This window comes from Ischnura elegans, chromosome 3, assembly GCF_921293095.1.
Source record: "Ischnura elegans chromosome 3, ioIscEleg1.1, whole genome shotgun sequence".
Taxonomy (NCBI): Eukaryota; Metazoa; Arthropoda; class Insecta; order Odonata; family Coenagrionidae; genus Ischnura; species Ischnura elegans.
This window is the reverse complement of record NC_060248.1, coordinates 106,923,556-106,950,064: the sequence shown is the minus strand read 5'-3', so window position 1 is coordinate 106,950,064 and position 26,509 is coordinate 106,923,556. Positions and strand designations below refer to the sequence as shown.

Sequence of the window (26,509 nt, the reverse complement as noted above, 5' to 3'; positions counted from 1 at the left end):
CCAGTGTAGCTAACAAGTAAGAGCATTTGACCATTGGGTCCTTAAGTATTTTGAAAGCCTCACCTTTCTTTCTTTACGTGCAAATGCAATTTTCTTCAATGCAAAATTAGGCAAACTCCATTTCAATCTATCTAATAATCCTATTCTCTTCCTTCCTCTCCCTCGATAACCAAAATTCTACCCTCCAACACTGTTTTCAGCATCCCCTCTCGGGTAAGTACTCGCTCCATTCATTCCTTCTATCCCTTCCGCATCTTATCTAGAAGGTGCCTCTCCTCACCCACCTTGTTCAGTTTTTTTGTTTTTGTTGTTTCTTGTTTAAATTTATTATTTAACAATTTGTTTTAAAATCCAATGTAAAAGATCTCGTGTACTGTTTTTGGGTTTATTGAAAATAAATATAAATAAATAAATAGTATTTACGCTGAAAACACGCATTTTAAAGAATCCCACGTGAGATTAGAGGGAGTGGTTCCAGTCAGATCTCTCGACATCTCACTATGGTGGGAGAAGAGGGTCCCGAAATCGCCAAAATCATCTCACGTAGTTGATGTACACCCCCTAACCTCCTCCATGTTGTCCCTCCCCTTGCTTTTTTGCGAATCGGTCGAAGCGGCACGAGGAGCGCTTGCCGCGGCGGTGCGCTTCCATATTCTCGCTGAGAAGAGGGATGGATGTATGTATGCCGCTGTGTGTTGGGGGAGGGCAGTTCGTTTGGAGGGAGACCCGCTCCCCCTTCCCTCTCGGCATCCGCAGCGTTACGGCAGCAGCCATCTCCCCTCCTCCCTCCCTAGAGGCAGAGGACCCCAGTCTCCCATTCGTATCAACCTCTCCCTCTCCATATACTCTCTCCCTCTCTTTTCTACATTATCTTTCTCTCCCTCTCTGTCTCTCTTTCTCTATCTGTGCATCGTTGGTGAGTGAATCTGCCTCCTTCAGTCTACCTTCACTTGCGGTGCCGGGGTAGCGGAAGTGCCGCCGGACCTCATACTGTATCCATGCAGGAAAGAACATTTCAGAGCGCGTCAGTCCTCTCACTACCTATTCTGCATCCTAATTTTAGGCTGTTACTGTGTGTGGCTTTCACATTTAAGTTCTGAATAGGATATTTCCATTTAATGTGTGATTTTGTGAGCAAGTATCAGGTTTAACTGTTTGTTAATGCAGTTTAATATAATATTTAGGAACAGTTATATTTATGTTTTGTGCTTATTTGTTAGTGATCAGTTAATGATTGTATCTACAGAGCTTGGAGAGAGAGGATTCTTAGTCTAACTTTTTCAAGCATCTATCTTTCTCTGTGCATCGTTGGTGAGTGAGTCTGCCTCCTTCAGTCTGCCTTCACTTTCGGTGACGGAAGACTGGAAGTTTGGCCAATCTACTTGCTGTGCCCATGTGGGAAGGAAGATCACATAGAGCGTTAGTCATGTTACTATTCCCTCTAGTCTCACCGGTGCAAATATCTGTCTTCTTTCTCTCTTCTTGTGTTTGCGGCGAATATACCTATGTATCCCTTCTCCCTGGCGACGCGTTGGAAGAGGAAGTGTCGGACGTTAGCGCCTAATGGTACATATTAATGCGGGAAATTTTGGAGCGAGATTTTTTCGGACCCGTTCGCTGTATTGCGTGCGCATCTCGTGTGTGTCCTGTTTACCACTTCCGCGCCTCTTCCGTCGGCTGCATACCCTCCCCAACTCTCCACGCTGTGCCGGAGTTGGGAGTGAGAACTCTATCCGTATGGACCAAAGCGGAGTGAGTGGATAATTGTGGTGGGGAGGAAATAGAAAACAATCAAGTTTCCACTGTTTCTTCGCGGCGAGTGGGGCAACGGCCCGGATTGAAAGGAGGGAGAGGTTCATCCTACGTAGAAGTATCGTGCGGAATTCGGATGGGTTACGCTCCGCGAATTGTGTTGTACCCTGTGTTGTCTTCAGGTATGCAGGCTGTAAATTTGTGATCGTATGAGTTAAGGGATCAAGGAAGACTTCGTGCGTGAGGTGTTCCATCAAAGCAGCTGCGTTTGTCTGGAGTGGATGAGAGATTAGTTTCCTTGGAGCTTTGAAGGAATATTCTCTGATGAATAAGGCACGACAGGGCGTTATGTTGAAGTTCACAGGATTGTTAGGATTTTACATGCTGTTTCCACTGTAATAGAGGATATTATCTCTATCAGCAGGCTCAACTCCTAATGTGTTTTTACATCACTGGCTTTGACTATCAGTGGCTTCCTATCAAATGAATAAACGGCGTGTTTTTAACGTGGTGCTAATACTAGTCCTTTGAAAGAATAAACATGATTCACATCAGCATCTTATCTGCGACAATACGTAACACTTAAGTTGTGACTCGTATGTGAAAAGGATATAATCATACACTTACTTCATCGTGGTGGTTTCATAGTGGTGCTAATACAGGTCCCTGTAAAGAATAAACATAATTTACATCATCGTCTCATCTGCGACAGTATGTAAACCTTAAGTTGTGACTCATGTGTGAGTGTCCGTATCATAAAAAGAGTGTTTTACGTTCCCACACAATTCACTCGTCATGCATCAACCGGCATCTACGATTCTTCCCTCCCCCTCTCCTCGACTCGCTTCGCCTTCCATCCTCGCCGTGCGATTGATTCGCTATCGGCTCGTTTAAATTATTCAAATATCTCGGCGGAGACGCGTTCAGCCCCCAACTATCATTTACCCCCCCCCTCCCCCTCTTTAGGCATTAGTCCTCCCCGAGTTTAATATTCCATAAGTGAAGAGACACTGACGCGTCCCGGAGGCGAAGAAGTGTGATCGTCCTGGTGAGGGAATGTTAATGTCCGCTCTGTTTTCCTTGCCTCTTCTTCCTCGAAGGAGCCTCTCAGGGGAACGATTTCCTTTTACTTTCCCTTTCCGATTTACTTTAGTCTACGTGCGAGTACTTCCTTAATCGATACTCCAGTTCAGGTACGAGTACTCCCTTGCTCGATATTTTAGTTTACGTACGAGTACTCCCTCATTCTATACTTAAGTTTACGTACGAGTATTCCCTTCCTCGATACTTAAGTTTGCGTATGAGTATTCCCGTACTCGATACTTTAGTTTACGCCCGAGTACTCCCTTACTTGATACTTGTGTTCACATTCTAGTACTCCCTTACTCGATGCTTCAGTTTACTTATTAGTACACTCTTACAGGATACCTTAGTTTACGTCCGAGTACTACCTCATTCGATACTAAAGTTTACGTACGAGTACTCCCTTGCTCGATACTTAAGTTTGCGTGCAAGTACTACCTCCTTAAACCACAAGCAGAGCCTTGACTCGAGCCGTGTGTGATGAATGGGTATTAATTTTTCGTGTGTCCTGATCAATTTTTCAGGTTGGCAAGAGTGCTATCCTATTTTATAACGTATGGTGTGGTATTTTGAGGAGGCGATCGACAGCCGGGGCCATTGAGGGAAGATTAAGGAGGGAAGGGTGGAGAGAAACCCTGCGTCGTCATTAGCGTGCTCGTAACGAAAGACGCCAAGGGGACCACGGTTTAACGTCCCATCCGACGGACGGATCGCTCTACTTGAAGTGTCCTCCACATGGAATTCAAGAGGGGATCGGGTCGTCTAAAAATAAAACTGCGTCACCGCCAAGATTTGAACCCGGTTCCACTGAGTAGGAAGCCGCCACACCAACCACTCCAATTCCCTTTTTACTAATAGTTCTCTCTTCGAGCGATGAGGGCCTTGTCACAAATCATACTCACCAACGAATATCTTCTCGCCAATAAAATTCTTCAATCATTCACTCACGAAGTGAGTTATCTCGTAGGTTGATTTGTACACGCTAAGGTAGAGCTCAGCCTTGAACAAGCTACAGACTTGCAAATGACACACATTCAAGGTAAAAAGGGGGTATTTTCTATTCTTGGACCGCATCGCACTTCGAGGCTTTTGTCTCGAGGGTATTCGAACTCTTTAATCCTTTCTTCAATCAATAAATTTTCTCTTATTTCTGGCCGTTGACGTTGCGAAGTGATTTCCGAGTATTTCCCGATGAGTGACGCTCCTATAACGTGACTCCCCTCCGATAGATTAGCTCCGCGTGACCGGTTACTCATCTCACTCCTGCGACCCCGATATGTACATCAGTATATGCATATCCCTCTCTTCCTCGCACAGGCGCCCCTGTTCCCGTTCCAACAACCCCATTCCTTCCGGAGGATGGCCTACCACTGACGGGGAGTGCGTAAATTGATAAGGGGAGACTTTGCGATAGCCTTTGACTTTGTGCGGACGCGTGTCGAGTCTTTCTTTTTTTAATTTTAATCTTCCTCCTTCCTTCGCGATAGGCCGTAATCTCGTACCCAGGGAGCTCTTCCTCCCATTGCCCCGACTTTTCGCGCCTTCCATTCACTTTCTCGCTTTTGGGTGTCGCGAATTTGAAGGGAGAAGGGGGGGGGGGGGGTGTTGGAGACTTTAGACGACGAAAGAGAGTTTTGCGAGTATGCCAGATTGAGCGAGATATAGAGTTGGGCCGAACTATTAATTTCCGGTATCGAGTACTACTGATCGTGTTACAGTTCAGTATCGAGTACTGTGTCACGATTACTTTGAACTAGCGATTCCTTGCTGTATCCACTTTCAGTCACGATTATTAGTACTCGAATCCTAGCTTTATCCACGTCCAGTGACGATAAATCGTACTTGCGATTGTTAGTGTACTCACTTCCAATAATTATTCCTCGTACTCGGGAGTACTTAATTCTTGAAACTTCAGTTAACGTGCGAGTACTCCTCTTCTCGATATTTTAGTTTACGTATGAGTACTCCTTGAATCGGTACTTAAGTTTACGTGTGACTTCTCCCTAACTCGGTACTTAAGTTTAAGTACGAGTATTCCCTTACTCGATAGTTTAGTTCGAATGCTCCCTTACAAGATTCTTTAGTTTAAATGTAAATAAATCGGTACATCTGTAAGGGCGAATACCGTTTCTTTAGTAGCGAAATACACATACTTAGGCACATCCCCAGAGAGAGAGAGAGAGAGAGAGAGCTAGGGGTGGCACTGAGTTGCAAGAGCGACCGAGTAGCGCGACGACTGAGACTCGGGCAAATGAACTCGGCCGTTGGCTGCGGCGGCGTATAGGGCGACCGAGAATGGAGGGAGGGGTGGCGCGCGGCTCTGGGCATTCTCCCAATTCCTCGCTGGGGGAGGGGAGGGAAGTTACACCGTTTTCGGACGCTTAGTCGCCTGTATCAGTTCGCGGCGGATGCAGTCGGCCTCCCCCAAAATCATTGCCGATCCTTCTTCTTCCTCATGGAGTAAATTAAGTGCCGTTCCAGTGGAAGAAGGAGTAGAAAGAAGTTGCAATTTTTTCCTGCATCCTAATATATTCGTTCGTGTCGGAGAGACGCGACTGTTTGCAATTTAAGGTAGCCTTTACGTACACTTGCAACACCGCAGTACTGGGGTCGATTCCCGGTGATGGTCAGAGAGTGGGTGTGGCCTCAGCACACGTGGAATTCACTTGTTTCTTGTCGAGGCCGCAATCCGGTCCTCTCTACTCCTAGACCAGGAACACGTGGAAGGTGAAAAGGCAAAAACCATCGTCTTCTCTGAATCGGGTGTCTCCCCTTACGAGAAATCAGTAGTGGCGGTGAAGTGAAAGATAATCTTCTGGTTCTCATCGTGAAGTGTTCGCCCGATTTTATTTATTTGATTTCGGTCTTCCTGAATGTGTTTGAGTCCACCCTTGAGTAGAGGGCTCTATTCGCGATTGTTTTTGGACTGGGTTCGGAACAAGTGAAAGTGTCCCCGCTGCGCAGACCTGGGTCTCTTCCCTTATGAGTAATTAAGTGTCGTCAGTGTGGGTGAACAATATTCCACGCGAAGATATCAGCGTTGGTGAATATTAGTTTCATATGCGTTGATTGATTTGAAGCTGTCTCTACACCCTTTAAGATCTGAGTTCGAGTCTTCATCGTGGTAGTATTGGGTGGTTTCTCCGTGAAAGTGAAAAGAATCTTACGGCGAACACGTGTTGAGCATTTCCTGTGCTTAGATTATTAACGGATTCTCTAGTGTGACTTTGATAAGTGTTGTTGCACATAGGAGTGGTGAGGTCGGATTCAGAATGGTGATGGCTGCTGCGGGATCGTCGCCTTGGTTTCAAAATCTGTGTGCAGATTATCGCTCGTCGCGTGGGACGTTTTGCGTTGTTCTCTAGATCCTAGTTGAACTTGAAGAAATAACAGGGCTCGACGCTGGATTTTATCCTTGGAATCCCTTATATCCAATACCACGTTGGAACTTTAGTCTTGCAAAACCATCCCCGTCGATAGAAGAATATATTACTTTCCTCCCCGTATGTGAAGTCCTCCATTGTTTTCATCAAAGTGGTGACTGGCAAGATTGGAATCTATTCTCATATGTGTTATTTTCAAATAAAAGGAATCGTATGAGCTGGACAGAATTCTGTATTTCTGTGGGCGTCTTCGTCTATGACAACTAGAATCTATGTCCTTAGATATCTCAACGAACTTCGATCTCTTAAGGTCGCCTATCGCGGTAAACTCCCACCCCCCCCCAACTGCAGCTAGAGAAAAATAGTGGGAGATAAGAGAGGAAAAGTGATCCGAGCGAGTTTGCCTCCCTCGTGAGTGAATCGTATTGGATCGTCAACACTTATTCGGTGAAATATTTTAGGTCCACTGTCACTCTCCTCTTCCTTCGCTACTTCCTCAAACGTCATTCTGATATGCCAGCGGTGACGTCTTCGACTGTCTCCCTCGAGGGTGAGGCCTGTGAAAGGGAGGAAGTGATTCGCGGCGCCCGCTAGTCTCTTCTATTTCGCCGCGGAGACCAACGCGGTTTCCGCCGTACCTACCCGGCCACTGACGGGCGGAGTGGCGTCCAACCGCGCGCCGACGACGGTAGTGCTTGGAGAAGGGAGGAAGGGGAAGTTTAGGGCGGTAAGAAGAGGAGGAGAAACCGCGGGGATCAGCTGTTCGACTCGGTGCGGCGACGTGGGTGTCAACAGCCGCGAATCTCTCTCTCTCTCTCTCTCCCGCTCGTGTGGAGTAGGGCGATGAACGGAAGGGAGGAGACGAGAGAATGACTTGAAGGAGTAGAGGGGCGCATAGTGTATAGCAAGTGCCTTTCGAGAAAGATTTTTGGGATTCGAAGCGTCAGCATATCTCTTCTTTCTTCTTATTTTTTGGCGACCTCTCTCTCTGTGACGCGGGGGAATCAGTGGAGTGGTTGGAGAGGGTTGATTGGGCGCCAGGAAACAGGAGAGGGAGAAAGAAATCTCAAGGCGAACGACAAGGAGGGGTCTGGTCGGGTGGAAGAGTCGTGTGAAGACGGTGAAAATCTTACAGGAGGCTGTCGGTGCGAGGACTGGACAGGAGAACGTTTTGCGACCACCCACTGACGCATTTCAAGTCTCAACGGACACGAGTGGGTAGGAGAAGTGTCGTTGAGTTAAAGGAAATGTTTCGCAATAGTACTGGAGTGGAAACTTTTTCTTTATCTCCTTCCCGGCGAGCTGAAGAGTGGAGTTTTAGTCCGCTTCGGTCGTATTTGTTTGAACGCTCGTGAAAACGTGATAATAAAAATAGTAATTGCAGCATTGTCTCACTCAAAACATCCAGTGTTTTGAGGGAGAGCTTAAGAGCTAGTTTTTTTTTTAACTTACGTTGACCGAGTTTGTTTCGATTCCGGAGCAAATAATAAATACAATAGTAATAAACCCCTCTTCCAGTGTTTAGTTTCTCCTCGCATTGCGCTCTCGGACGTTGTGGCTTCACAGTAGAAGTGAAAATAACGAGGGAGCGAAATAAAAAAGTTGGAATATAATAACACGTTGGTTGCCGTGGGCCGAGTTCGCCCGCGGGGCACGCGACCGCTTAGTGGGTGGGGATACGACCGGGACCCCGCGCTTGGCAAACGCCGCTCGTGTGCGCACGCCAGCTCTGCGTTTGCGAGGTTGGGAAACCGGAGGTGACGTCGGGTCCCCGGCGTTGTAGGGCGGTTTGAGGGAAGTGCTGGGGAAATATTCCGAGCAGTGCAGAACGTGAAGTGGTCGGAGAAAGGGCCGATACTATTTTTGAATCACACTCTTTCCGTCTCTTGATTCTAGTTTTAGATCAACTGTCAAGTTTTCCTGCATCGGGTCGTTTGGTGAATGATAGTGAAATCGTGAAGTGGCGGAAAAATTGGTGGTAACTATTTTTGAATTCTTTTCTTTCTCTGTTGATCAAAGTCTTAGATCTGCTCAAGTTTTCATGTACCACACGTAGGTGGGGCACGTGTTGAGTGATGGTGAAATTGACCCAGCCTCTCGCGGAGAGAGTTAGCAGACGAAAAACGCAAGACGAGTTCTTCGAGGGTTGCTGAACCAAAGGTCTTGCTTGCTCCCCCGTGGTGTTAAGACGTTTTTCACAGAAGGATTAGAAACCGAGGTGGGAGGAGGAGAAATATAATTTTTTTTGAAGTCGGAGAGGAGAAATCTCTGCGTTGATCGAGCGAGCGATTAAGCAAAGTGTCAAGTCGCTACCGGTGTGGAGGAGAGAGAGGCGGGAAAATTGGTTAGGATCTGAAGAGGGCTCCAGTGGAGTGAGAGGTACAAGGGGGTAGCCAGGAGGAGGCTTCCCCGCCGTCCCAACCATCGCTGTTCGCCGTGGCGGCAGAGGGGGGTTGGAGTGTGTCCCCGTGGAGAGAGAAGAGGGGAAGGTCGTGAGAGGCTGCGGGAGATAAAAGTGGTGTGGGGAGCCGCGGATGGAATCAGTCGAAGCGTGGGTGCGACGGAGCAAGGTGATCCCTCGTCGACCCCGAGTGTTGCCGACGTCTCGTCACGCGGCACCTCCCCTATATCGCCCGCGAACGGTGTACCTCAAGGTAGCGTTCACGGTCCTGAATTTTTTCTTCCCTCAATCCACACGAGCGCGCGAGTTTATCGATGTGTTTTTGTGTCTCGCGTGTTGAATGAATAATCCGGGCAGTGCCCCATACCATTGGAGATTATAACAGTAGTTGTTTTATGTCGGTTGATGTTAGTGCTGAAAAAAATTAGGGAAGAGGCTGGTCCTCGAATTTGTATCCTACAACACTCGGATTGTGTTTACTTCGAATTTTTTACTCTTTCCAAACCGAGGTAATTTTCTTATTCCTAGAAAAACTTGATCGGGACTTGCGAGTGGTGTGTTTTTTTTTAAACTTCGTAGGGTCTGCTGCGAGTGAGTGTCTTCCGTGTGCTATTTTTTTGTGCGTCCTTATGGACGATCGTATGTGAGTGCAGACCCACTGAAAATCTATATGTAAAAAAAATATTCCTACTGGGTCGTCGGAAGTGTCATTCGGTTTGTTAGTGTTTTTTTTCCTCGAAGAATTCCAATAAAAATTTTTTGGAGGTGGTGCATCGGACGAGTTGAAGAGAGTAAAGACTTACACTGTCGGATGCATGGTGATGAGTGCAGCTGTAACAACGGAGACTTCGATTGATCGATATCCGCAGGAAGTCGGATGGGAGTTGGAAGCATAAGGACTGGTGTGGGGATGGATCGGGAGCCTTCCAGGAGGCGGGTGCGGTTCCGCGAGGGAGCTGACGACTGCTACCTGCTGTGAGTACTCACGCTTGGGTGCGGAAAGCCATGAAAAAAACATAGCCTTGAGTTAAAGAAATAATAGCCCCAAAAAAGCCACCTCTTGGGAATCTTATTACCAATATAGAAAAAAAGATAGTAAAATTCTTCATCGGTATAAAATTTGAATTCATCAGCATCGTCACTGGTCAACAATCCTAAGATTGGTTTGACGAAGCTCTCTACTCAATGCTTCTATCAGCTTATCTTTTAACACCTACGCATTTACTTCTCTTTCACATCATTCTTCACTTGCTTCATATATTTTATTCGAGCCCTTTCTTTTCCATTCTTGCTATCTATTTGCCCCTCGACGATTGTATTCAAGGCCATCATGTCTCAAGATGTGGCCTATCAGATTGTTTCGTCTTCTTATCAAGGTACTCATGATTCTTCTCTTCTCTCCCACTCTTATTAGTACTTCCTCATTACCTACTCGGTCGATCCATTTTATCCTGATCATTCTTCTGTGGCACCGCATTTCTCCATCCTTGAATTTGAAAATTTTGAAAATTTGGAAAGTAATAGAATGAATACTTCCTCTTAGTTCGCAAGTGTAAACCTCGAATCTTAAATTTTTTAGTGGATTGTAAACATGGAACAAATGCCGAACTTCCTGCTCCTTTTTGGCTTCCGCCTAAAAATAGGCAAGGCAATATCCTCATCATTATCAGAGGTACTTAATATTCGTTCTCATTTTTATTTAGGTTCTCTTATATTTATATCATTTCGCCTTTTTTGTTGGGCAAAAATAGTATTATAAATCACGAGCGTTTGATTAATTTTAATTTACGGTTTTAAGGGGTGCTTTAATTTCGTGGGGTCACGCGATGACAATATATATTTCATTTCATGAGAATTGCGAGATCGATTCTCATTCTCACTTTATCAGTGCTCGCAAATTTCCGAAAAAATCTTTCAGTCCATGACTTAGCCTACGGAGTTCGTTTCAGTTATTCTTAAAATCAATATTTTACACATTGTAAAAAATATTTCTTCTTAATTGCAAGTCTAGAATCAAACATGAGCAGTGAATATCAATCTCGGAATAATAATTGTAATAATATTAATCATAATAATAATAATGATGTTGATGATGATGATAATATATTAACCGAGTCTATTGAAGTCCTTGATTTTTCTAAAAATTGGTAGGTGATATATTTGATTCGTTCTTACGAGTCGAATATGAGATAGGTAATGATATCTGCAGTGAACTAATGGAACCCTTTGTTTAATTTAAGATAATACATGAGAAAATTTAATGTGATTATTCAACAAGGGGTGTCAGAATATTGTTTCTATTCGTTTCCTGCGTGTAGATAGACTATGCATATTGAGTAGTTTCTAAACATTTTCGTATTCACCGCTATCACTAAGAGAGAGCAATAAGCAGAAATTTTGAAATGTATAGAACAATACGTTGACGCGAGTGGTACGAGCTGAAAGAGCTCGACCAATAGAGGTTCCATTTTTGTCATTGGAAGCATTTTTTAGTTTAGGAGTTCTCTGCCATTCTTTATGCGTCGATTTTTAAGCGCGATAGCTTTATTTCTCCCCGCGCACGTGTCCAATAACAGTTTTCTCTCAGCTGGCGTAAGAAATTGCTAGCTTAAAAAGTATTCCATATTACCGTACACACGCGGTTACTCACTCCAGCAGTTTCCTGAATGCATGCCTCGGTTTCACTTTGGAATGACATAATACAAAGAAACCAGGTCGAGCGCAAAAAATGAAACTTTTTCCGTGGGAAGCTGCGATTTCATTTGCTCACATTTTTTTTATTCGCTTCGAAAGTTTTTGCAACACCTCGGTGTCGAAGTCCTCCCGGCCGTATTACTTGCCAATGGCTTTTCGTTGCCATTTTCACGATTGTCCGTCGCGAAGGACTCCTGTCAGATTGCTGTTGGAGAACTTCTTTTCAACTCTACGTTCACACTTTCACTGTCATCTACCCCTTGTCCTACTTGGCCTCAAAGATGAAAATGTTTAGAGCCTAGACGCCGTCGCGATGCCTTGCATTGTGCGCTGCTTTCTCGAGTACTTGATCCGAGGAATATCGCGAAGCAGGAGTGGCTGCATCTCCCGCTGTTTGGTCCGGTCAAGTCTTCAGCCGCCTAGGGCCTTTTCCTCTGGTTGTTGTGGTAACTGGAATGTGGCCTAATCTCCGCATACCAATTTCGAATTCCGACTGTTCCGATAATTGCCCATATATTCGTATCCCTGTGAAGAATTCATTACTTTGCGAACATATTTTTCAATCCTTTCTCTGTGCGACAATTTTGAATTGGTGTTAATGTTGAAGCCGTTCTTATCGAGAGTGGTTATATACCTGACCCGCTTCTACCCCACGTCTAATTTTGTAACTGATCGTGTAATCAGTGGCGCAGCGAGGGGGGGTTTGGGGAATAAACTCCCCCCGCCCCAGAGCTCATACAAATTTTTAAGTTAAATCTATTTTACTTAATTGGATTAATATGCTTATAGAATAGTGTGTGGATTAATAAAATATCCTTCAGAAGGCCGTAAAAATCACCATTTGAATCATTTATCTTAAATTTTTTCCGGCGGAGGGCCTCCGCACCTCCCGCTTACCCAGGCGGGAATGCAATACCCAAAGCCCCCCAGTATTAGTTGTGCCTGAAATCCCCCCCTAGCCTTAATTCCTAGCTGCGCCCCTGCGTCTAATAACATACCGATGCATACAATAGTCTACTATCGGCGCAAAAAAAGTGAAACGCTGATCGTCTTTTTGGTTTATTTTAAGTAAGAGGAACAATGTAAAAAAAATTGTTACACGAAAAGGTTAGAAATATTTTTTACACATAGCAACCGTAACTTCAATATTCATGTACCCTTCTAAACGTCGGAAATTGAAATATAACTTTAGGTCATTTAAAAAATCAAGGAATGGGTAAAATTTAATTAAAAAAAAGTTCTTTGTAGTTCGTAGATGCCGTTCTATTTCTCAAAAATACAATGAATTGCACCAATCAAATATTTTACCCGTGGCGAGATGAAGAAGAAGACCGTTTCGCTGTTTTCATAGTTTTTTGCGTGTTCTTCTTCACTCTTTCCACTGTAGAAGCTAAAAGCCTGCGTTTAAACAATTTATTATTATTTATTATTGTAGTCGAATAAACAATGATTAAAAAGGTATATGACACGACCCTATGGAGATTCGGCAGAATTACGTACAAGTGCTTATAGATCAGAGTTCTACCTGTTTTTGCGCCGATAGTCGGGTGCGAATACTTAAAATTTGGACAGGTGAAGTTATTTAATGGTAATGTAGGATATAATTGCAAGCTTCGAGTTTTACCCTTAGAGGTGGTAGTCAATTGGTCAACAATCCTATGATTGGTTCGACGCAGCTCACCACTCAGTTCTCCTATCAGCTAATCTTTTCACACCTACGTATTTCTTCTCTTTCTCATCCTTCTTTAACCTGCTCCATATATTTTGTTCGAGGTCTTCCTTTTCTGTTCGTGACATGTACTTTTCCCTTGACGATTGTCTTCATTAGGTCTCAAGATGTGGCCTATTAGTTTGTTCAGAGTTGGTAGTAGGAACGAATTTTATGTTTTATATCAGTTGCCGTGCTAGAATTTATATGAGTAATGCTTTATTCTCGCAAAGTTCGTATCTGCCTCAAAATTTGGCGCAGAAGACGACTGATGTCACAAAGTTCCGTCCATTGGCCTTTCTTATTTCTTCTCTGTCGTTACCTAATCATTTCCCCCTCCTCAGGAAGTGAACACGAGGGGAGATGAATTCAATTCAGCGACCGAGTAAACTGACCTAGGTTTTGCTGTGTGGACTTATCGAGTTGGGAAATGATTGGTATTTTTAATATTAACATACGTAAGGGTAGTTGAAAAATGATATTCATTTTTCGTATGAAACCTGACCAATCATATTTATAGTAATTTATAAATTTAAATACAAATTAATGAGAGAATATTTGATGTTAAGTAGATTCACATGAACTAAAATACTCTACTTCTGACAGTATCACAAGTTCTCTCTCTGATCCCACGTTTCTTCAATAGATCAACACGAGGCCTATTCCTCTTCATTCTTTCCATGAACCCTATCTTCCTACTCCAGAGTCCCCTCTTGCCAGTATTCGTATTTTTGTATGATAGTATGATAAAAACAAGGCAAGCCCATGATCTGCAGGTCACGGTTCACTTTTGCATATACATTTTTAATATCCTCTGCAGGGTGGAAAGTGCATTAGAAATGCTTGTTACGAGGGTAAATGAAGTTAAAAAACGATATTATCTATGATGCTTTCGCTCTGTCAAGGGATGGGTACTTTAAGGAACCTATAATAAAAAAATGACCTCTTGTGACTATCGAATCTTAGTAGTTTGAGTATCTCAACATAAAAGGTCGGCCAAATCATTTTAAATGCACTGATGTTTGGAAGGAATAACTGCTGGCCAGTCTCGCTGGATCATCTCGATGGTTTCCATAGTTTTTTTTAACTGAAAACAGAAGTCAGTCGGCATCAAATGAGTTTCGATCAACGCCTTGTTCTTAAGCGTTTCCGTAGTGTAGTGGTTATCACGTGCGCCTCACACGCGCAAGGTCCCCGGTTCGATCCCGGGCGGAAACACATTTTTTTCCATGACGAAATGAGAATATTTACGACAGGCTTTCCCCAAAACTTGTATCTACGCGGGATTATGATACGATTCTTTCCAATTCAAAAACCAAAAATTTGCATATTTCATTTCTATTTCAATCAAATTTCAAAGAAGGTACAATTAAACACATAATAGGATTAAATTTCACAAAGCGATGGTATTTTTAGTTAATTATGTGATCGTCATAATAATGCCACATGACATTTCATTTGCACCATTCGGCTTCCATAGCAACTTAGGAAAATTAAAACTTACGGTAATTAACCCTTTTCGAGTTGTGCGTAGAAAAGTCATGTGAGGAAAAGCGAGGAGTGAAGAAAGGGAAGGATGATAGGGTCAGAGCGACAGCAGATACGAACTTCCGCAGTCTCACATGCTGTTCCCGCGGTTTCCTCCTCGGGGTTATTTACGGAAGCAACTAACTTCCAAGGTCGCCTGCAATAGGGTGGTTTCCTATTATTTTTTTATTGCCTAAATCGAAAGATTATTACTCCTGGAGTACGCATGTCACGGTCTTAGATTTTCGAATGACGATATCTATTTCTCGCGATTAAACGAAAAGTGAAAATTTTCAAGCGCGCGATAACGCGACGGCTAACATAAGTAGGAATGCTTGGAAAAGTCCTTGTGATGTATTTCTGGTTCCAGCTGTCTCCGTGTGAGGTGACCTTGGGGCGAGCCTTTGAGCGCTGATACGACGCATGCTGCTAGCAGGTAGCTGAGTACCCTGCTAGCAGGTAGCGCTTGGCTTAAATAAGGATTATTAATACCCTATCAAACGAAGGAAACTTTCCGACCATAGGCAGTTTTAATTGGTGATTACTAAGAGATGTTTCCCTGAGCTCTGTACCTCATGCATACATTGGTAATCTCAGACCATGTAAAACTCCTATCTACTCGTATAGAAACTAGGTCCCTGTGACGTCACGTGGAGTGGAATCGCATGGGCGCCAATCTGGCCTTTTTCAAATGAGGTTAAAATTGAACACTAACATTCGTCTAAACTGGGATTTCTAAAACCAAATAGTTCGTATATTATGAATACACTAATGTTGGGTAAGAAATCGCAATGAATGCAATTCGTTTTCTATGATGAAAGAAACTACCCTATTGCCCTGCAATCGCCTGGAAGCCAAAGCCCGTCAAACCATTGTAGCCTAGGGTCTACACAGCAAAGCACTCAATGACAAGATGGTTCCCATAGGTAGGTACACGTAATCTTAGTACCTCAGAGATTTTAAATTAGGCGATCGATATGATGTCCCTCAGGGAATGGCGGCCGAAGAGTACAAAAAATTATAAAGCATACTATACGGGACAAGGTAGGTTTTGATGACGTCTTAGACTTAGATTGCTTTTAATTGTTGAATACGACAAAGTTATTCTAATTTCATCCACCACATGAACGGCATGGAGACGAGGTGAAACGGAAACAGTTGAAATGCGAACTTCATGTTTATGCCCCATAAAATATCTATATTATTTATTTCCATTAGTAAGGTAATTGAGTGTTTGGCATTCTTTAACCATACTTCCCTCACCCATCACTGCTTATCATTATTTCCACTTTTCAATACTCAATACAATAAAAAATACTCTAAAAATACTTTTCGAAATTGCCTCAATAAAAAATTAAAAAGATAATTTAAGCATGTTTAAATGTGCGAATGAGAATTGGGTGAAGAGAAGAGGTGGTGAAAAGATAGTGAGAAGCACTGGATAGGGAAAGAGCAACGGTAACCACGTACACTCTATTATTCTCTTACTGCGATTTCTTCCGCGAGGTTAATAAATTATTTACGGGAGTAGCAGACCAGTGAGGTCAGGCACTCCAATTGCGGGGCAGGGTTTGTAGTTCACCCATTACCCTGGAAGCAGCGCAAGCGGAAAACCAAATTTACCAGCAAACAATAGATATCAGTGCAGAAAGAATCGCATTACGATCCCTCACAAGTACAGTTCAAAGTTTTTCGCTAATCCTGCCGTGAATATTCTCATTTCGTCATGGAAAAAAATTGTTTCCGCCCGGGATCGAACCGGGGACCTTGCGCGTGTGAGGCGCACGTGATAACCACTACACTACGGAAACGCTTAAGAGAGAGTCGTTGATCAAAACTCATTTGATGGCGACTGACCTCTGTTTTCAGTTAAAAAAAACTATTGAAGCTAGTTCAGTGACCCATCTCCAGACAGTAGATTACAGTTCACCTATTGTAACCAGTAGAAGTCATTGAAGTTGACATCGGGCTGTCCACCGGGTGAAAGTCTATATTGATGCCGACGTTTCGAAAACCGACTCGGTTTTCGTCTTCAGGGAGAGTGGAAACGTCGGCATCAATATAGACTTTCACCCGGTGGACTTCCCGAGTTCAACTTCGAGACATTATTTCCCGTGATACGACGAGATCATACTCCAGTAGAAGTCAGTTAATTAATGAAGTCTTCTCGGGAAATCAGCCGGGTCAGGAAGGACATTGCTGCCCAGTTTAGCTATTGCACTAAAGACACTATGATACGGTCGGATACCTAAGGTGCAGCAGATTCCAATGGGAGGCTCTAATAACATCCTACTAATGCCATTAGACATCCCTGCTTACTTTTTGAGTTGAAAAAAGTCTTTTTAAGAAATTTGTTTTGAATTTATCATTCCTTGAAAGTAGATGTCTTGGTAAATCACGGAAAATTCTTCGATAATTCATCAAATTCAACTATGCATTTGTGAGCACAGGATGGACCGAGACCTGGCTTGAACGGAGTACCAGCCATTCACGACAGCGTCTTTAGGTATTGCAAAATGTTCGAGGGGAAATCAGGGGAAGCAAAGATGCATTGACTCTTAAGTAGACTGCAGGAGATCGGAATAGGTGCGAGAAGGGGAGGGGAGAGGGTTGCTAACCCCTTCTGCGGCCTCTCTTCTAATCACCCCCTTCCACCCCCCTCAATTCATCTCTCCCCCCTCTCTTCAACCCCTCTGCGCACAACCCTCCCTTCGGCCTTGCCTTAAAATATCTCTCCACCACACGCACGCCTCATCTTCCGGCAACTGCACCGAGTCTCTTGCTCCCGTCGGCTTGCGACTGTTGCACTTCCTGCTTCACCGGGAGTTGGTGTTGGTTACGTTGCACTGTCTTTAGCGGTATCTTAAAGGCCGTCTAACAGACAAATCTAATTGTCCCAGGGAAAATTATGTGAAATGTTTACGTGATTGCAATGGATCAAGTAATGTAAATATCTCTGTATATTTGCGTCAATGGAATCCTTTGCAAATCCGCCACTTGCATAGTAATAATGTGGTTTCCTATTATTTTTAATTGCCTAAATCGAAAGATTATTACTCCTGGAGTACGTATTTCACGCTTAAGATTTTTAAATGACGAAATCAATTTTTTGCGATTAAATGAAAAGGGAAAAATTTCAAGCGCGCGAAAACGCGACGGCTAAGAATGAATGCTGGGAAAAGCCCGTGTGAAATCATTCTGGTTCCGGCTGCCGCCGTGTGAGGACACCTTGGACTATTAGCGCCGATACAATGCAGGCTGATTGAGGTTAAAATTGACCATTAACATTGGTCTAAACTGGTATTTCTAAAAGTAAATAATTTGTATATAATGAATTCACTAATGGTGGGTATCGAATCGCAATCAATGCCTTTAGTTCTCTTTGATGAAGGAAACTACCCTATTACAACAATCCTAAGATTAGTATAACGCTACTCCCCACTCAAATATCCTATCAGCTAATCGTTTCACACTTACGTATTTCACATCCTTCTTTATCCTCCATCACACAGTAATTTAGCAATAAATTTAACACATGGTGCTCTTAGCGTAAGATCTCAATGCCATTAGGTCAATGGAAGAGAACACCTTTTCTCCTTACCAAACGAAGACTTTAAATTTTATCCGTTGGGTTCACTTGAGCGCCATTTCAGGATGTAATTATTCCACAAATCAAGTGTTTAAAAGTAATGGCATTAATACGCGGAAGTCGTCTCCCCGTGTCGAAAATTAAAATGGTAAAAATTAATTTTAGGGATACGTCAAAAAAGGTTGGTGTTATATCATATGTACGATTTTATTTTTTCATTAAAATGAAAATTTCAAAGAAATATACTAATTATTCTTCGCTTCCGTGGCATGCCCATCCTCCCGCAGGATAATTCCCAAGTACCATAATGTTAATTGGTTAATAATAGGTCCCATTGGAAGGCCGCTCGTTTTTCAGCGAATGCATTAAAAATTAAGACATGGAGTCGAAGGAATTCATTTTGTCATTGCCAGAAGTTTAAAAACTCACGCATCTAGAAAGTAATAACTTGCGTAAGTATATTTCCTCAGTGTGTTTCAATTGGGAATAAAATTTCCCGGACAATTTTTTTATTTGGGAATAAAAATATTTGTTCATTAGCTCCATGCTTTTGCATCTTATTGCTGAATTATCAAGGCTCTCCATTGATCCGCTGCTGTTGGATTCTCTCATGATAGTGATTCCTGATTTTGCGGATTTCAAGGTACTATTTACAGCTCTTATGGGTCAGCCGTTTTTGTGAATGGCGTGTTCATTCCACCCCGTGGAAACCCGATTCTATATTCTCTGTATTTTCTCTTGGGTACCCTGTGGAGCTGCATCCTTAAAGCTGACGAACCCTTCTTCGTGGAAACCGTAATTGTGGAATCCTTCGAACGTTATACCCTGGGGGCTCTTTACTGAGGAAAGTAATGTTTCGCTCTCGGAAAATTTTTATGATCGTAATCAGTATATATGCAGGAAAAAGTTGAATCTCTTACGAAACACTTGTATGGTAAATGAGTTCATGATCATCCATTCATGAATTTTCCCAAAAAATGTTCATTCAGTCGGTAATCATTTATTTATTTACTGAATGATAAATGGCATGTTTCTTTTGTATCTAAATCTGCATTAAAAGTTCAACCGCTATATTTGCAATTTAGCCAAATGTTATGAGCTGTCGCAAAACCACAGTTTATGTATGCTTCACTAGCATATTGATTTTGTTCTGAATATTATCATTATTCTGAGGAATTGAGCACACTTGGAGTCTTAAATCAGGTTTCCTAATGCATTTATTAACGTGTATTACCTTTCTCTCTTTATGTCAAGGAGAGCACAATCGCTGCATTTCACGGTTGAAACGCTCCAACCGCAAATTTCCCGTTGCCGAGGTTACCATCTGGTGCAACTATATCGCCAATCAATGGCGGCCTAAGCAAGTAGGCAAAGCGTAACGGAGTGCTTGGTGGGTTGTTCACGAACCGTACCGGTTTTAATGATCCCCCAAACCCCCTTCTCCCATGAGAGGATCCCTTATAAAATTCCACTCAATTCCTCCTGGAGAGGGGAACTCCCTGCAGTCCCTTATAGTCGAGGAGAAGGCAGGCAGGAATGGAGAAAAGGTCGAAAAACCACCAACGCCGCCCTCCGAAGCTCCTCGCTTGGCTTTTTCCTTTCCTCCCCTTTCTCGTTTGCCCTCCACAAAGCCTTGCGATACCACATACAATACAGTTCGCCTCTTTCCCCCAATGTGTCTTGCCTCTTGACTTTCACGCTCTCTCATACGAATGTAACTCTTTGTTTCGTAAAAAAATTATTATGCAACAGTTCGACTTGTCATGGAAAAGAAAATATTCGCATCTCGCAGAAGCAAATGTAAAATTATTCGTGCGGCATGCTCCTAATGTAAAATACTGAAATTTTCATTTTTTAAACAGAAACAATTACGATTCATATCGCAAAAAACTGATAAAAGTCATTTACTAGATCATCGGAAACGGGTCATGCTTCTAATAAACAGAATACTCCGAACAAGATAGATATGAAAACAGTCATAAATATTAATCACCTAGACAAGTGAAATACACAATTATTCCTCAGCCAAGCATCTCCCTTAATTGTCATGAATTCTCATGAAAATTTAATATGCATGTCGCAGACTTGGAAAATAATCTCCCAGTAAATGCCTAGAAATGATAATAATATTTCTACATTCCTGGGGTATTTTAAAAGGCACTATTAATTCAAAGTAGCAATTAATGTTTGCCTTTAACCATAAAGAGGGAGAAAGAAAGAATCATCCAGCTCGGAGCTCAACAAAGCCTTGCGACACTACATGCAATGCAGTCCACCCCTTTCCCCGAATGTCCCTTGCCACTTGACTGTCACGCCCCCTCCCCATGCCTTTCTAAACTCTTCATCTCCCTCTCTCTCTTTCTCTCTCTCTCCCTCTCCATATATCTATCTAACTTCCTGTCCTTCTCTCTACTTTCCTATCCCTCGCTCTTCGGAGGCTCTTGCCAAAAATTCCTTCCAACCATTCCTCTCACTTCCCTTCGTGTTCCCCCTTTGCTTCCCCCTACACTACGCACTCATCGTACCATCCTCAAATTCCTCAAGGCCGCACCAATATATACATTTCAACATTTTTCAACTTACCACTGGATTGATTCTGGAACTCCCTACAAAATATTCAACATCAGTGGTACAAAATGTTTTTTTAAGAAAAATCATAACGAGCACTAATAAAAAATGAAATTTTTTTACCTTCACACAAAAATATGCGACATCAGTGATACAAAAATATTATTTTTAAGGTTTAAAGAAATCTTAACGAACACTTATGAGAATACGAAGTTTTGACAACACCAAAAATGAAAATAGTCATGATCATTGCAATTTCCTCAATCCTTTATTAAGAAAAATTATACTGTTGATTAACATGAATGAAATATAACGATCATGTTTTTGATTAAACACTTGATCATATTTTTGATTTTACCGGAATATGACTGACGCTTCTGCATCGAAATTAGTTGCACATGAAAATTAATTGGTGGAAGGAAACAAGGATTTCTTTTCAACTACGATAAAATGAACTACAAGGTTAAGCCTGAGACTATAGAGATTATTTGCTGTTATTTGAAGTACTTATTGAAATATAAGGCCGTTGCACTGTCTGGTATACCAGATGGTGGATCTGTGAGCCGCACGCATTAAATAATTGTGGAAAAATGCAAATACCTTTTATTTCAAAGAGTCGAACTTTCACTATATCACGCCTGAATCGGTTGAACTGTTGTTTAAAGACCTGCATTTAAAGATAGAATCATAAATAAACTTTTTTATATTCCACTCAGCATTTAGTTAAAAAACTACGAGTTTCGACCTCTTGATAACGACCTAAAAAGGTCGAAGTCGGTAGAGTTTTTATCGTATACTGTGTCGATGTGGAACATGACAAAATAATTTTTTATCCCATCATGTGACTATCCCACAATGTGAACTCGCGAATCTTTGATTTGATCGGCATTTAAGTTTATTTACCAATTTTCTCTTTTGGTATTGTCCAAACTTTCTATTCCTATCAGTACGATATCTTAAAACATTAAATCATTTATTTTTTGTACGACTGATGTTGAATATTTTTTGTGTAGTTGTCAACACGTTTTATTTTTGCGAGTGCTCATCATGATTGCTTTAAAACCTAAAAAAATGTAATTTTTGTATCACTGATATTGATTGTTTTGCTGTTATGTCTCGTTTCTATTTTCTGAAATGGTCTGTTTGCTTTGTTTCTGACCAGAAAACAGGATTTGTAATTTCTTTCCTTTGCTTTTTTTGGTAATCCCAGAGCATTAATTATCATTCATTCATCATTCATTCCTACCTCTTTTTATATCTCCATCTTCTATCCTGCTCAATATTCGACATTCGTCCTAGATTTTTTTAGATAATTAAAAACATATTAAACGCTTTCATCGCGTGGGATTGAGACTATGAAGTTCTTTCTTCCATACAACCTCTTTTCATTGAACTAATACTTTATATTTACAAAAATTTGGATTGCCAGTTAAAATGAAACAAAAAACGTTGTGAATGCAGTCTCAGATAAAAAAAGGTTTATTGCATTAAAGGACACGGTGAAACGGAGAATTACGAGCATGATGAAAATTATGACAATCTACTGAAGTAGCACAGAATAGTCAGTTTTTTAATAGTAAATCAAAATAGAAAATAAAAGATGTTGTACACAATTTGCGGGAAGATTGGTGCATTTGTGGGATTTCAGGGTTCAGGGATTCGGTCTGTCAATGTGAGATGTTGTCAAGGTTTAGCACGGGCTTATTGTTGCGAGGGTTGATTGCCAATAGTGGGAAATTTTGACATTTACCTTTGTGAGATGAAGGCATTGTAACGTCAGACATTTGTTTTGTTCCAAATCCTCTGAATTTTCTTTTTCCAATTTTGTTTGCCACACAACTTCGAGAACCTTTTTCTGTTCTTTCTCTCCTCCTTTCCTATATTCAACGACTTCCTAGCAACATCAAAATCAATAATTAAATACCAAACGTTACAACATCCTCCCATTTTTCTTCTAAGGTTTCGCGGTTCATTCCGGTGAAAGTAGATTTTTTCGGTAATTACTTCGTATTTCTATCACGAAGACAAAGCGTCCTTGTGGTTGCCTCTTTTGTGCACATATGTGGTTTTCCGGTTCTCTAGCACGATCTATAGTGTTCACGAAACCTCGGGTATTGCCTTTGGTATTGCCTGGAAAAAACAATATTCTTACCTCTTCCATTGCTGTATCCCCAAGTTTTATTCGCTTCGATTGCACTGTTTTTTTCCTTGAATTTTCTGTTCAGGTCTCGGAACATTAGGTACACATTCCAGGACATTCAGTGGGATATAGCAAACGGGAAAGTGAATGTAGACAATTGTTGTCTTCGCGACATCCGATGGAGCAATTTTAAAATGAGTAAAAGGGTTTAAATAATCGAATTTACTCCTTTGAAAAGTGCGTAATTTTCTGTGGTCCAGACGGGATTTCCTTTCAAGTAAAATATCATTTTTCAGCGTCACCACTTTCCGGATTCAGTTAGCCATTCAAAATTCTTCAATGCAAAACAATTTTTTAGCTCTAGAAAATTTCAGCCTTTAGAGCTGTATTTTATGATGTTCATATACCGTCTATCACAATGTTGAATAATGGTTGGCTGAGAATAGTGCTACGTCCCTTGGGGTTGGCGTTAAATTTTGTCACCAAAATCTCACTCTCTAATCCAAAAAGTTTGATGTTTAAGGTGCTAGCAAATTTTAGAGGGCTGCAAAGTACTCTTATCGTCCTTTACTGTGTTGAATAATAATTGCCTGAGTATAGTACTATGCCCTTCGGGTTTTGCGTTCAATTATGTCACAGAAATTTCACTCTCAGAACCCAAAAATGAGTTTTTTTGAAGGTGATAACAATTTTTAGCGAGCTTTAGAGTACTCTTAGCGTTCTTAACTTTGTTGAATATTGTTTGGCTGGGCATGATACTGATTCCGTCGGGTTTGGCGTTTAATTTTGGGACTTCTTCCCCGTTATCTTAACCACACCCTTATTTTAAGCTGAATGTAGAGTTTGGTTTCTCTCCGTCCTCAAATATTTCCGCTAACACCCTCTCCTCATTACTGTTCATGCAAATGAACTCATTTCTTCGTCATCACCTCGAGTAAACAATGCACATGATCTTGGTTTTCCTTTTCCATGCATACCGCATGCACTAGTGTACTCACTAGTGTACACTAGTGAGTACACTAGTGTACACTAGTGTACATTAATCTCTTAGTTCATACTTATTCATATTTATGAATTGTATTAAAGCATGGTGTAGGTTGTCACCTCTCTGGAGCTTAGAAAAAATACATATAGAAGTTTAATTTTATAGAGTTATTGGTTGTTGTTGTTAATATTCATCTGTTTTCAGTGTTATGATATCCAGAGGAGTCCTCAAAAAATGCGATCGTTATTTCTTTTCGCCCCAAATAAAAGGAAACGGTATTCATGTCGTCGGCAGTGTGTGTGTGTTCCTACAGCCGTGCAACTCCCTGTTTTTTTAAAACATAATATGCCTAGCCTGTCGATGCCTTATGTTAATGATTGGAGACCGTAATGATGACTGCATTTGTATCATTCGTGATGTGTTCATAGAAAACCTCACAAAGGATAAAATAGTGTTATAAGAAGGATTCTCAGTATGAAACAAAAGTCTCCTTTTTCCCTTTTTCATTTGTTTTTTTATGCAAGGATTTTTTTTACATTTTTTTATCCTCTGCCTCCTATAAATCGCGTGTTGTTTCTGTTTTGTTTCCATGGACACGCCTCGCTCCCCTCAACTGCATGTACCCGCGCGAAACTTTGGCCGTGGAACTTTGCTTCTGTGCCTGTCTCCCGCGGTTTGCTAGTTAGTCCCATTCTTCTCTTCCCTCTAATTTGTGATTTTTCTGTTTTTATTTTATTTTCCCTCCCTCCTTTCCGGGGTTAGTGTGTACATTATTGGTTTCAGTCGAGATCCGTTGAAATGATGTGTCTCCCCCTCCCTCAGTCATGCATTATTCATTGGGCAATGGAAAAGGTGTGACATTCATACATATAGAAGTTCAAAATTCCGTAACGTAATGACTTCTAACCCTGAATAGAATTTTCAATCGAGCCTTATGATAGTTTATCTCTCTCAAGGCTCGAAGCCGACGATGAACGAAAAAAATGGTGCTTATTAAAGAAAAAAATTGGAAAAGAGAAGTTATAAATGCGTCAAGAAAAAATACGATCGGTCGAAATTAAATGATCACCTACTAAACTATTCATCTAATTACGTCACTAAAATCATCCATCAATGCAAGGCTCCATCATGAGGTTTATAATTTAGCAGATGAGGAACAAGTAGAGGGTGAGAACGGAAAAAGAAGACCTCAAACGAAATATATGAAACAAGTAAAGAAGGATGGGAAAGAGAAGAAATACTTCGGTGTGAATATATTAGCTGACAGGATAATTGAATGAAGAGTTGCGTCTAACCAATCTATGGATTGTAGACCAGTGATGATGCTATAACCCTTTTGATAAAAAATACATTTTTTTGCAACATAATTAGATAAATAAATAATTTTGATCTAACTTAGCGAAATAAATTAAACATAAATAACACAACTTTCCAAATTGAAATGGCTGAATGCTAAGTATTCAGGAAATCATTTAACAATATAATTGGTATATTTTTTTAAATTTAACAATAAAAGATCTGCTCTAAAATACAATTATTAAATATAAAAACACAGCTACTTCGAGCAAAATAATAGCAACATTAGTTGTCATATAGAAATATATTATAGTATTTTATCTCAAAACTACCAACAGAAGAACAATTTTCGGCAATTACACTCGGGAAAAAGTGACGATATTTCTACAGATCATCTGCGTAAAGTATGAATTTTGTGTATTTTAAATTGTGTGGAAGGTCATTAATGAAAATGGAAAAGATTAGGGGACCAAGTACAGAACCCTGCGGCACTCACGCACAACCATCATAGTTTTGCAACTGAGGTATTCGGAAGTTCGTCTCCAATACAAAGATCGAATTCTTCTCGCACTATGCTTTATCCCTAAAGGAATAGGGTGGTTTGTGGAGTAATAGTTCCTACGTGTAGTTCGGCGGCGTCCAGCACTTCAATTTGGGTGGAGTGTCCTTCCTGACGAGTGCGCCCTCATTCCGCGGCGGTCGCTGCTGTTAATTGCCGCGTCCCTGTTTCCTGCTCTACCGAAATCCCTTCCCGTAATTAAGACCCCGACCTCAAGCGACGACCAAGTTAAGATTTACATTTCTGGTCTGGCTGTTATTTGCGACTACGACCGTGTTTCCCATTTGGGTTTATACATTTTATCCTTTCTCTTTTCTCTCTGGTCTTTGATGATGATTTGGTACGGGATGCTTTTTTTAAAATTTGTGATTCATTATTCACAACGTTTTTTAAATTTTTTCCCTCTTGACATTGTTTTGCGCTTTCGATGCCACAATTTATTTTTTCAGTTTTTTTGCTCTTCTCGTGTCTCGGTGTGCCAGCGTAAAAAATGTTGTCAGCCAGAGTTAATATTTATGATTTATGCATTGTGAGTTATCGATAATGGACACTTTGTTACTTCCACAATATATTTGAAAATTTTCCATTTTTTTGACCGGTTTCGGCCATTATCTCGGCCGGTATCTCATTATCTCATATTATATTCAGCCGAAACCAATCAAGATGTATAAATATTTAAAAATATATTGTGGAAGTAACAAAGTGTCTGTTATTGATAATGTGGAGCCTTTCCACCAGGTACAAGCTTCAAGTTTCGATTTAGCATTGTGAGTTATTATTTTCGTTGCCGTTGGGTAACTTCATCAGCATCATCAACTAGTTAT

General features: G+C 41.4%; 1 protein-coding gene and 2 non-coding genes across 3 annotated transcripts in view; 2 read left to right on the top strand and 1 right to left on the bottom strand.

Moving 5' to 3' along the window:
- The first annotated feature begins 8,746 nt into the window (after positions 1-8,746).
- The window catches only part of LOC124156323 (sodium bicarbonate cotransporter 3), a 621,570-nt gene continuing 603,807 nt past the window's right edge, over positions 8,747-26,509 (top strand). Inside the window, exon 1 of the mRNA XM_046530803.1 lies at positions 8,747-9,594. Coding sequence (XP_046386759.1) covers positions 9,497-9,594 — 98 coding nt within the window. The 5' untranslated portion in view covers positions 8,747-9,496. The remainder of the gene's footprint in view (positions 9,595-26,509) is intronic.
- Trnav-cac lies at positions 14,167-14,239 on the top strand. The gene has a single exon. It is a non-coding gene; the product is annotated as a tRNA-Val (tRNA).
- Positions 16,287-16,359, bottom strand: Trnav-cac. The gene has a single exon. It is a non-coding gene; the product is annotated as a tRNA-Val (tRNA).